This window comes from Glycine max, chromosome 14, assembly GCF_000004515.6.
Source record: "Glycine max cultivar Williams 82 chromosome 14, Glycine_max_v4.0, whole genome shotgun sequence".
Lineage (NCBI taxonomy): Eukaryota > Viridiplantae > Streptophyta > Magnoliopsida > Fabales > Fabaceae > Glycine > Glycine max.
The window spans coordinates 4987228-4999504 of record NC_038250.2 but is presented as its reverse complement, the minus strand read 5'-3'; the positions used below and the strand labels follow the sequence as shown (position 1 = coordinate 4999504).

Below are 12277 nucleotides of genomic sequence, written 5' to 3'. Positions count from 1 at the left end.
GGGAGACTCCTTCAGGATTTTTAATTGAAAAAGCTGGAGGTTTCAGCAGTGATGGTCATCAGATTCAGATGTGCAGGGACCATATAACATCATAGACATTGTGTAGTTTTTTTAAATTACCACCCTGGTCGTCAATACTTTTATAGTGATAAAAGTGATCCTGAATTTGATGAAAGATCCTTGTATCAGTGTTACAGTTACACTAACTATTTCACCAATTATAATTATAAGTATATAATAAATTGAGGTACGAAATTAATATAAAATTTTATTAACACGATTTATTTTAATGATATGAACTTTGAATCTAATAATAAATTTTGAGATGAAATTATTCAATGAAATCATCTAAGGTATACTTAGAATATCACAAGATCATAAATAGTAATTTAGGCATCAAATGGTGGCAACTTTCAAGACTGGCATTGGAATTATCAGTCCAGAAATGGAAGTAGCCGAACTATTTTGTATTTTTCCTTTAAACATGACAAATTTTGCCTTGCATCTCCCGATTAATTTGCGAGATAGATGTTGCGTTCATATGGTATAACGATAAGTATTTAATTTGCTGTAGAAAGCTAGAGTTCGAGCTGTTATCAACTTATGCTGCTATTTTTTTGGCTGATGACTAATAAGGAATTAAAGAGTTTATGGTATCACCCTTCATATAAAAGTGCAAGTGATTAAAAGATGAAACAGTGAAGATCCTTCCAATTAATTAGAAATAAAGTTATACACCAAAACAGGATAGGATCATAGAATTAAACATGGTATGTATACAAATGTTCTGATATGATTCACAGTAGTCATTGAGTCACCTTTTCCTTGCAATTTATGCACTCTGTTGAAAGATTATATGTTTAGTTTCCTTCTCTTAGGTGAAGTACATATAGACTGAAATTTTTGGTACTTACTCTAACATTGCACTGTCAATTGTCATTCAGTACAAGCCTGCCTGAACTATATATTATTGTGTATTTGTGTTATAGTTAGAGATGATTTTAATTTAACCTTAATTCATGTCTTGTAGGCTATTGAAGTGAGAAATGGTAAATGGCAAGGTTCAGTTGGTGGCATAGTTTGTGTACCTATTGACAAGGTTTGGACCTTGGTCTCTCAAACTAAAAGACTACCCGAATGGATGCCAATGGTAGAAAGATGCAGTTCCTTGGCTGGAGATGACGATGAACCGGGCTATGTTAGGCTAGTCTCGGGTTTCATGTTTCCTCAACAAGATGGAGAAAGGTCATGGATCAAGGAGAGGTTGGTTTCACTGGACTCATCATCACATAGCTATGTTTACAGAATGGAAGCAAGCAATGTAGGTCTAGATGGATCTGTAAACTCTCTAAAACTAGTTGACTATGGGGATGAATCAACTCTTATTCGCTGGTCATTTGAGATAAACCCTTTAGAAGATGTATCTGAGGACACCATAGTGGATTATCTAGGATTTCTCTACAAATCTTGCATCAATAAGATTGAGGGTGCAATAGAAGCAGCATCAAGAAATGTTTCACCACCATAGTGAACATCATTTTATTCCAACCATTATAAGCTTCTTTTCAATTCATATGTATGCAGATATAGATGGAGTCGTTCTTCATGCTTTTCTTTTCCCTTAAGATATAATTTGGAGTCATAATGTTAATGATGAATAATAATTGCCTGGTGATGGTAACAATCTAATATTTCAATTCTCGTTGAGTATTGCTTTTAAGTTTGTCTTGGTTCAAAATTGTCTTCCATTATTTTCTTACCTTTTTTACGAAAGTGCCCTTAAATAGAGATGCATTAGTTGATTAATTAAGCAGAAAGAGATTAAGAGATTTGAATGTCAATACTTTTAAGGACAATTCTAATTCTAAAAATATATATATAAAATGGTGACAATTTTAATAATATTAATTAAATTAACTAAATTTCTTAATTCTTAATTGCTAAGCAGGCATTTTTCATTGAATCACGTAAGAGCAGTAGTATGCACCGATTAATTGAAGCCACAAATTGAAGTGGAAGCAGACAATTTACATATATACCCTATCTTATACTTTCTACACAAATGAATTTTTCTAAATATATTATACTAATATGTATATTTAAAGCTATAGATAGGCTACCAGTACAACTATCTTGTAATTAAAATTTTCAGTTTGAAACAATGTGTTAAATCTCTTCCTCTCCTCTCTTGCTTCCGTGTGAGTTTAGTTTACTGCTGTTATGTCTCACGGGTATCAAAGTCAAAAGGGACTAATTATATACAAGAATTGTGGTAGAATATGACAAAGAAATCACTTGGTAATAGATATTCAAACGATAAAATGAAAATATTGTAAGGATTCAATTGGTAAAGGAGAGAGTTGAGGAGGGGAATTCTTTTAACAAAGGAGGTACAGTTTTGGAAGCCGGCATTAAAGTGATAGCACCATTACCTTTCTTGCTGGGGTTAAATTACTTTGTTGTTGCACGGTTTGGTAATTTTGTTGTTGGAGATCATATAACACAGTCAATAACATGTTTCTAGTGTGATTGATCCAACTTTTATATATATATATTTAAGTTATGTGAGTTACTTGGTTGTTGCACGGTTTGGGTAATTTTGTTATTGAAGGTCATAAAACACAGTCAATAACATGTTTCCAATGTGATTGTCCAAACTATTTTTTTATATATAAGTTATGTGAATAGGGCTTTGTGTCATTTTCTCTGGGTTTCAACTTGGGGTGTAGCCAACTGTTTACTTGTAAAGGAATTTACTCACCTTGTTAACTTGACACATGAAACATTGTGCCTCTTCATATCCTTTTAGTTCTGAAGTTTGATGGCCTATCAAAAATTTTATGAGGACAGAATTATAAAGAAGATCAGAGTGCAGATGATATTACCAGCAAGAACTAAATAATCTTGCAACTAATGTGGTATCGAATTTGTCATTTACGAGAAATTATTGTTTAGTATGAGACCATGTGGTTTTGGAAAATCTTCACTTTCCTAAATTAAAAATGATTGTGTCACATGAAGATTAGTAGGGATCATGCAATAAATTCTCTTCTTTTAGGCAGAGTTAGTTTGTAGAGAAAGAGGGTGAAAAAAGAGAGAAATGAACAATAAAATGATGAGACCCATTCTTTTACACTCTACTTGAATTCAAAACTTTCATTTCAATTCACTTTCTTTTCATTTCGTTCCACTCAACTGAATAGACCCTTTCTCCGTTCTTCCACTGTTACAATTTTCCTTTCTTTCCTTTAACTCTCCGGTCCCTCCTTCTGCTTTGCTTACGGAATGAAGGCAATTGAGCTATTGGGCAGAATTGTTATTGCGTTGGTTGGCTCCTTTTCTTCTGTAGCTGTACTTAATCTTCTAGCATACATATCCCTGTGCAAGTGGCTATGTAATTTGTTTGTTTTAATAGTTAGAAAGGAGGTGGCATCTCTTTCAACCAAACTTCTTAGTTCACATTTCAAATCTACACAAGAAAACAGTTGAAGTCCTTAACCGTGTATTGATTGCTAACTTTGTAAGTTTTGAGGATAAGCCTTTTTAGCAGTGGTAATAAATCAAAATTATCAATTCCAAGTTCCAACTAATGTAAGGAGATGAGAAGGATTGAGCTTTATTTAACAACGCCAAAAATGTGAGTTAATTTTGAACATCTTTGCCAGGGAAAGTGATTTTAGTGAAGTACAAACACAGCATCTTTTGACAAAGAATCATAAAAAACCACATTGAAAAAGATGCGCCATTTGAATCATTTAGTTGGTTTTGATGACCACAAGATTGTGTAAATTGTCTGTACTCTTCTTAAGCTTTGAAACATCCAATCAAGGGCATGAAGTGGATGAGCTGAAAATCATAGCCCAACCATAGAAATTTTATATCAACGACATCTTAAAGTCTGTCTCTAAATGTGAATGGAGATCATTACCCGCTGCTACAATCCAACAGTGTATGGTGTATCTTCTCGAAGAGAGTAGACCTTCAAATAAATACATACATGAGAAAAAGATGGGTAGGAAATTTAAGAAACATGCTCTAGGTAAGGATGAAAAAAGAAAAAAAAGTTATTGCTGAGAAGTATTTTTCAACTTATAGAAGGGTTTCTGTCGACTGAAAATAGCCTAAATGGTTCACATCGAAGTGGACAACTAAGGATTATATTGTGTAGCATGCAAGAAAACTTGGTAACGCTTAAAATGCATGACTAGATAGCATTATTTAATAGTCACCTACCACTTGTAAAACGACATAACATCATAGATTGTTCCATTATAAGGTGGCTCTTGGTCATGTGTTAATTAGTATTGAAAAGAGAGGAGATCAATAAGGGCAAAGGAAGAATTGAAGAGACACACAAAAATATTATTTGCTCAAGTGAATGGAGCCACGCCTTCTGACAATATTCTTTGTGGTTCTTTCATTCTCACCATTTGTTCAGTCCTTGGTGCGTCATTACAAGTTTAGTGTAAGTACTTCCTATGCTGGCACTGTCTAACACAAGTGAAAATTACTGAAAGTCCTATGCTACTCTTATGATAAAATAATACTATCGTAAATCATTATTTGCTAGGCATTTGACCAATTCATGTTGGTCAATGTTACAGGTGGTCTTGAAGAATACCACTAAGCTTTGCTCCACAAAATCATTTGTCACGGTCAATGGACAATGTCCAGGGCCTACTCTCTATGCAAGAGAGGATGATACGGTTATTGTAAAGGTCACTAACCACGTTAAGTACAATATTACAATCCACTGGTGAGAATTTCCACTATTATACAAATTGCAAGGAACCAAGAAAGTTGGCAATAAAAAAAATTGACTAGATCATAAATTTTGGACTATAACAGGCATGGAATCAAACAGCTTCGAACTGGTTGGTCTGATGGGCCAGCATATGTTACACAATGTCCGATTCAGCCAGGGCAGAGCTATGTCTACAACTTCACCATCAATGGTCAAAGAGGCACACTTCTCTGGCATGCACACATCACGTGGCTAAGAGCCACGGTGTATGGTGGCATTGTCATATTGCCTAAACGAGGCATTTCTTATCCATTTCCTAAACCTGACAAAGAAAAGATAATCATTCTAGGCAAGATTTATGTTAGAATAAAATGTTTTTGGTCTTAAGTCAAAATTGGCTTTAGTCTCTATGTTTTAAAAATGATGGTTTCATTTTGATATTTCTAAAATGTGGTGAATTTTGTCTCTGATCATATACTTCATTTGACTTTATAAGAGACAAAATCCACCAATTTTTTTAGAAATACAGACTAAAACCAACGTTTTAAAAAATTTAGAGACTAAAATCATTTACCCCTTATGGTATTGATTCAACTATGCTTCCTTAGCACTTACACGTTATATTCCTTTTTATTAAGTTTGATTTGTATGAGTTACAGGTGAGTGGTGGAAATCAGATGTTGAAGCAATTCTCAATCAGGCTGAAAATTCTGGTCTGCCACCGAACATATCAGATGCTCATACCATCAATGGTCATACAGGACCAATTCCCGGTTGCACTTCTCAGGGTATTAATATAATATAATGGAGTTTATTACAGCCTAACTATTTGTTTTTTCATAGCTTAATATTACCAACAGTGCTATTCATTTCCTTTTATGGAAAGTCTTATGAATGGCATCTTAATCGATCACGAGTGAAATGGACACTAATGAAGAATGAAGATCTTATTTTAAGAGGGAAAAATTGTTTTAGTTTAGAGATTCTTTGAGTTTCACTAATGTTGTTTCATATCTTTTAGCAGTTTTTTCTGTTAAGGGCTAAACTTTGATACGGTTTTTGGTTCAAGTTTTACCTCAGCAAAGTGTGTAATAAATGTTTGCATTTTAAAAATTAAAAATGGCTTTTAAATATATAAATCAAGCATACCCATAATTTACTCAAATGAAACTCATCGTGATTGGATAATTTAAGTTCATCATTGTCCTTTTGTTAATAAAGCATGTTATTATGATTACAGTTTTATCAACCTGTGTTTAGACATGTCCTGAAATATAGAGCTTTATCAACCTGTACAGGTTACACTCTGCATGTTGAAAGTGGCAAGACCTATCTTCTACGCATAATAAACGCTGCTTTGAACGATGAACTGTTCTTCAAAATTGCGGGGCACAAGTTAACAGTGGTTGAAGCAGATGCATCTTACGTTAAGCCTTTTGAAACAGACACAATTTTCATGAGCCCAGGCCAAACCACCAATGTCCTATTAACCGCTAACCAAGTTGTTGGCAAATACCTAATAGCAGTTACTCCTTTCATGGACGCCCCTATAGGCTTTGACAACGTTACTTCAATTGCTACACTTCGCTACAAAGGCACACCACCTTATCCCAAAACAACACTAACCACCATTCCTGCACTAAATGCAACTCCTTTAACAAGTGACTTCATTGATTCCCTAAGAAGCCTTAACTCAAAAGAATACCCTGCAATAGCTCCCTTAACCGTTGACCACTCTCTTTTCTTTTCCATAACTGTAGGCCTTAACCCATGTCACACGTGTCTCACTGGGGCCAGGCTTGTGTCTGCTATTAATAACATCACCTTTCTAATGCCAACAACCACATCACTTCTTGAAGCACATTACTATAACATAAAGGGTGTTTTCACTGATGATTTCCCTTCATTCCCACCTATAGCTTTTAATTACACTGGTACTCAACCAGCTAATATTCAGACAAATAATGGCACAAGACTATACAGATTGGATTTCAATTCAACTGTTCAGATTATTCTCCAGGGCACTGCAATGATAGCACCAGAAAATCACCCTTTTCATTTGCATGGGTACAATTTCTTTGTTGTTGGCCAGGGGCTAGGGAACTTTGATCCAGAGAAGGACCCATTGAGTTTTAATCTTGTTGATCCAGTTGAGAGAAACACCATTGGGGTACCAAATGGTGGATGGGCAGCAATCAGATTCAGAGCAAATAACCCAGGTAGTTATTATTCACTTTGTATGTGTAGGTGTGTTTCTTTTTTTCTGAAGTACAAATAGCACCTAAGGAGCTATATATGTTGTCTTTTTCCAAAAAAGACAAAGCTTTATACAAATTTTATGGGTGTTGTTTTTGTTTGGTTGTTTAGTCAGAATTTGAGTTTTACGCACCTTCATAATCTATAATCTCTGTGTAATAAAGATTTTACTTAAATAAGTTTTTTATGCTAATAAATATTTAATTTTTGTTTTTATTTGTTGATAAATTTTTATTTTATGATGAGTCTTTAATAAAATAATAATTTTTTTATCTTTGATATTTATTTTTAATCCATAATAAATTAGTCAATTTTGTGTTTATTTTCTTATAAATTTTTTTATTTATTATTAGTGGAGGCTAAAACAAAATTTATTAATTTATTAAAAAAATATAAAATTTACTAATTTATCAACGACCAAAAATAAGTATAAATAAATAAAAATTCAAATATTTATTCGGATGAAAAAAATAATTAAACCTAAAGATTTGTATTAAAGATTTAGGAGATTATCAAACTGAAACTCCATTTTTATTGGAGAACAATACAAACTGCACTTAAGGAACTGTAAATAAGTTTTGTACTATAATTTTTATGCTCCGTTTCTTCTAGTATGCAAGATTTAAAGTTATGCTACAGATATGAAAAGAATATTATAATATAATCAACATCTAGTTTCTGTTGCCTAATTGATGTTTATAATGTGTGTGAACTGTGAAGGTGTTTGGTTCCTGCATTGCCACTTAGAAGTACACACCACATGGGGACTTAAGATGGCATTCATAGTAGACAACGGGAACGGTCCCCATGAGTCCTCGCTTCCACCACCCAAAGACCTTCCAATGTGCTAAAGTTTCTGATGAAATTTGGAATCTGAGAGAGACAATGAGAGTGTACATTATTATGCTGGAGAGGTGATGTCACGGCCTAAGGGGAAGACATCAAATTGTTTGTGACAGTTTGTGAAGTTGGATTTGTAGCAGAAATCAATAAAAACTTGCTGTAGATAGCAATTCAAGGCCTTTTTATTCTATTGTCAAGTTTAGGATACTAATGTAAGTTTTGGGTTCATAAAAATGTGATGTATGTGCTTGGTAAAATTTCAATTTGATAAAAATGGTCTTTTAGAATTCCTATTCCTTATCTATGTTCAACTTGAGAACAATCTGTCACCGTGTCAAAGATTCATCCGTTGCTTCAAAATGTTCTAATATTAATATATCGACCAATTAGTTTGGTTGGTAGTTGTTGCTTGGATACAACTCATCCAAGAGAAAGTAAGTAAATGAGCAGAAAAGACCAAAAATAAAAAAAGACGCTCCAGATAGGGGGCGAATCTACGACCTTCTGCTTAGGAAAAAGACTCTCTATCCACTGAGCTACAGGCCACCTTTTGAAGTCTAAAATATACATAATTATAATTATCAACAATATATTAAGAATTGACTCCTCTATTTGTATGAAAAAGGCTCCGTCGAGAATAGCACAATTCACTTTCATATTTTCTATTTTTTTTTTTTATAAAATCTAGATATGTATTTCCCTACAGTAAAAAACTATGAAACTAATCTTATGAGAGAGTAGAGTACTAATTTCTATCATACATGCTCCTTATATAATCAAACATCAAATTTCTATCATATTTTTAAAGAGTTCAAACTTCTAATCACTTGTAAATATAATATTAAAAGCAAGTTAGGTAAATAGATGAATGGTAGGGATGGGGCAAGTTAGGTAAATAGATAGCCGACTTTACTCTGTTTGGATGATAATTAAATTATAAAATTAAGTTTACATGTTTATACTAACAATGATTTGATTCTTAAATTTCATAATTTCTAACACTCCTAACATTAATTTTTTTATGTATTATTTAATCTAAATATATACTCTTAAAATTATGTATCAATTGATCATCTAATGAGATGAGGACCGGTTTAGGGATGAGTCGTCCTCATTAATCACCGCTTTGTTATCCTTATTAACTAAAATTTTAAAATTCATTTCTCTGAAATAAGGATGAATTAATTAGTTGATAAAAAGATTAAGAGTTGATATTTTAACATTCGTATGATTTATTATCTGTGCGTATATAATATTAATGATCAGTTTTCTCATTAATAATTGATATTACTTACTTTATCTTTTAAATTGTAACAAAGATATGAAAGAGAAAGAAATAAATAAATAATCACATTTACTAAGGTACCAAATAAATAAGGAAAAAAAAATCTATGTACACCTCTCTTGGTATAGATACTAAGACTGAAATAAGTTATTACTATGATTAAAAAATTGATATGATAGAAGACAGAAATATAAAGAATTGAGAAATGTTAATTGGGTGTTTATTTTAAATGTCTATAAATCAACACTCAAAAAATAATGGAGCATTAGAAGTTACAAACTAGATAGACTTGTAAATATGCATGCCATTTGTAATATTGAATAAAAATCAGTAACAAGTTGTTCACGTTTTTCTCTATAAATATTTGAAAATAGGAAATAAAATGGTAATTTTGTAATTAATTATAAAAATAAGAAATAAAAATTAAAAAATATTTTTCCAAATCAAAGATTTTCTAACTTCTCATTTTTATGTTGTCTTGATTGCTATGTTAAGAAGAAAAAAGAAACACAATAGACCCTATTAGATTAAGGTTAATTTGATACTTGCACGACACTGTAAATAGACTAAATATCTGGAGGGGAATTATACTTTCCCCTGAAAAAGTTTGTGTATTTACTATATTTTTACCTTTATCTTTATTTGAATCTCTTTGAATACAGTGATTAAGAACGGAACTTTGTCGTTAGTACTTAATAGGCTAATAGCTACTTTCAATTGTGACACTCTAATCCCAACCTTATTCCCTTAACAAAACCAACTCTCACCTCAAATACTTCCCATTCTCTCTTTTGAAATCACTACACAACACCAAGAAATCCAAATCTAATTCCTTATCTCGTTTGATATCCTGATTTCTACTCTCTCAGTTTCCACTCTATTGTATATCTGTATATGTATGTATGTGATGAACTGATGATATTTGCATTTGCTTTTATAGTTTGCTTGGTCACCAAGTAACGACAAAGGGAAACAGTTTCTAGCTTTTTCTTGGCTGATTGTAAATAATCTCTCTCTTTTCTATATTGGATCATAGCTTTCTGCACCCTCTTCCTCTTAGGTTCTCCTATTTTTCTCTCTTGTCGTGGACCTCAACTTTGTAGGCTCACCTTAGAAACAAAACTTCTTTTCTTTTTGGCGGGGGTGAGAGTTGCTATCTTATTCCTGGTTTCATCTACAAGACACTAACATCTTTGTTGTTTTTAGTTTCAGAATTCGTTATACTCACCCACACACCAAAATTCTGGTACACCATGATTTTTCCAAGGTTTTGTACGAATCTAAAAGGTATGGCTTTTATAGATTCTCAACTTTATCTTGATCACACAGGTAAAAGATTCTGAAATCTGTGCACCTTGTGAATCAAAGCTCTATAATTTCTTCCTTTCTGTGTTTCTGTGAGCACCCTTTTCTAGTTCCTCTCCATTTCCATCTCTTTAGGAACTTAATTCAACTAAGTTTTTGTATGCTTGTGGCTTGAGATATGGAATTGGAAACCATCTACCCTCCTTGTTTTATGCCAAATTCAAATTGGTTTGTGCAAGAGAGCCACAGCACAGAGTGGACTAGAGAAGATAACAAGAAGTTTGAAAGTGCCCTTGCTATATATGACAACGACACCCCAGATAGATGGTTCAAGGTGGCAGCTATGATCCCTGGGAAGACTGTGTTTGATGTGATCAAGCAGTATAGGGAACTGGAAGAAGATGTGAGTGAAATCGAAGCCGGGCGTGTTCCAATTCCTGGCTATCTTGCCTCTTCTTTCACCTTTGAGCTGGTTGACAACCACAACTATGATGGATGCAGAAGAAGGCTTGCACCTGTCAGAGGCTCTGATCAAGAGAGAAAGAAAGGAGTCCCATGGACTGAAGATGAACACAGGTGAGTTTCACCAATTTAGAATATCCAATAGTTTATCTGACTTGACCTTTTGCTCCCTTCTGTAGTTGCTGCAAGATATTGGTATTGAAATTCTGCTGATCGAACATGATTTTATTGCCCTACCAACCAATTAGTCTTGGATTAAATATTTAATCATTGTTCATATCATTTACCTTGAATTCCAATGTTTTTATCACTGATCCAATTGTCTTCTATACTAGCTATTTTGTCTATCTAGCAAAGCAGCTATACTATAATTTGATCAGTGAGTTTTTAATTTTTTAAAATAATTTGCAATTTGAACTTTGGGCATGGCCAAAAGAGCCGGCATGTCAAACATAATTTTGAGTTTTTTTGTGTGTTTCCTATATAAACTTGTTGCTTTTCATCTTATCTGTTGTGCTAAGTGAGGTATTTCAATCTCTATCCTTTTTGGTTCCTGTACTTGATGACTTTGGTTTTAAATTACAGACGTTTTCTGATGGGACTTTTAAAGTATGGTAAAGGAGACTGGAGAAATATCTCTCGCAATTTTGTGGTCACTAAGACTCCGACACAAGTTGCTAGCCATGCACAAAAGTACTACATAAGGCAAAAGGTTTCTGGAGGGAAAGATAAAAGGAGACCAAGCATTCATGATATAACCACTGTTAATCTTACAGAAACTTCTGCATCAGATAAGAACAAGCCTCAGTTATTTAATGCGTCTCCTGTGCTTGCACCACAGCAGAAGCTGAATAGCATATCAAAGGTACAGCTGGGCTGGACTAGTAGCCACTACAATGATGGATCATTCATGGTTTTCAACCCAAATAGTGATGCCTTGTTTGTGTCATCTTCACCTGATGTCACTTCTATGGCCCTGAAAATGCAAGGGCAAGATCTCTATGACTGTGCTTTACATGAGGCTTATGCCAAGGTAAAAGTTCCAGGTTTCAGCATGGCTCCTAGAGACTTCAATAATGAAGCTGTTTTTGGTATTCATGCACTGTAATGCCAACCCTGATGATGTTAAACAAAGAAAATTCCACGTCATAGATCATTGTTCTGTAGGATTAATGTAGATGACCATAAGCTAGCTAGCTACTTTGTTCATGGTTAGTGAACAACCTAAAAGAAAACTAGAATAATGTTTCAATCCTTAAAAACTGAATTTGGAATGAACTTATTTTAAAGTTTTCCTCTTTATGTCTATTTCTTTGGTGACCCGATCAGAATCAATATGATGTACCATTCAGGCATGCTATGTCTCAAAAGCAACATGGCAA

The 12277-nt window shown here is 33.5% G+C and overlaps 3 protein-coding genes across 4 annotated transcripts; all 3 read left to right on the top strand.

The window, feature by feature from the left end:
* Positions 1–400: 400 nt before the first annotated feature.
* LOC100780153 (uncharacterized) lies at positions 401–1528 on the top strand. Its single transcript, XM_003545192.1, has 2 exons — positions 401–451; positions 1031–1528. The coding sequence occupies exons 1-2, from the start codon at positions 401–403 to the stop codon at positions 1526–1528; spliced, it is 549 nt and encodes a 182-aa protein (XP_003545240.1).
* Positions 1529–4248: 2720 nt separating this feature from the next.
* On the top strand, positions 4249–8134 carry LOC100796779 (laccase-4). The gene is made up of 6 exons (XM_003544075.4): positions 4249–4465; positions 4605–4756; positions 4849–5093; positions 5404–5532; positions 6043–6963; positions 7721–8134. Exons 1-6 carry the CDS (start codon positions 4379–4381, stop codon positions 7849–7851), a joined length of 1665 nt encoding a protein of 554 aa, XP_003544123.1. The 5' UTR covers positions 4249–4378; the 3' UTR covers positions 7852–8134.
* A 1744-nt stretch (positions 8135–9878) lies between these two features.
* On the top strand, positions 9879–12225 carry MYB75 (MYB transcription factor MYB75). Of its 2 annotated transcripts, NM_001406496.1 has the most exons (4): positions 9934–10128; positions 10335–10415; positions 10610–11009; positions 11481–12225. In NM_001406496.1, the coding sequence occupies exons 2-4, from the start codon at positions 10382–10384 to the stop codon at positions 12001–12003; spliced, it is 957 nt and encodes a 318-aa protein (NP_001393425.1). In that variant the 5' UTR covers positions 9934–10128; positions 10335–10381; the 3' UTR covers positions 12004–12225. The 2 variants fall into 2 exon arrangements, with proteins under 2 accessions (NP_001235748.1, NP_001393425.1); NM_001248819.2 differs by having other exon boundaries at positions 9879–11009; positions 11481–12197.
* Positions 12226–12277: the final 52 nt, after the last annotated feature.

Coding starts and splice junctions, on each gene's coding strand:
- LOC100780153 (XM_003545192.1), top strand. CDS start 401: ATGGTGGCAACTTTCAAGACTGGCATTGGAATTATCAGTCCAGAAATG. Junction 452..1,030: donor TTATCAGTCCAGAAATGGAA/GTAGCCGAACTA, acceptor CATGTCTTGTAG/GCTATTGAAGTGAGAAATGG.
- LOC100796779 (XM_003544075.4), top strand. CDS start 4,379: ATGGAGCCACGCCTTCTGACAATATTCTTTGTGGTTCTTTCATTCTCA. Junction 5,533..6,042: donor TCCCGGTTGCACTTCTCAGG/GTATTAATATAA, acceptor CAACCTGTACAG/GTTACACTCTGCATGTTGAA. Junction 6,964..7,720: donor ATTCAGAGCAAATAACCCAG/GTAGTTATTATT, acceptor TGAACTGTGAAG/GTGTTTGGTTCCTGCATTGC.
- MYB75 (NM_001406496.1), top strand. CDS start 10,382: ATGATTTTTCCAAGGTTTTGTACGAATCTAAAAG. Junction 10,416..10,609: donor GTTTTGTACGAATCTAAAAG/GTATGGCTTTTA, acceptor TTGTGGCTTGAG/ATATGGAATTGGAAACCATC. Junction 11,010..11,480: donor TGGACTGAAGATGAACACAG/GTGAGTTTCACC, acceptor TTTAAATTACAG/ACGTTTTCTGATGGGACTTT.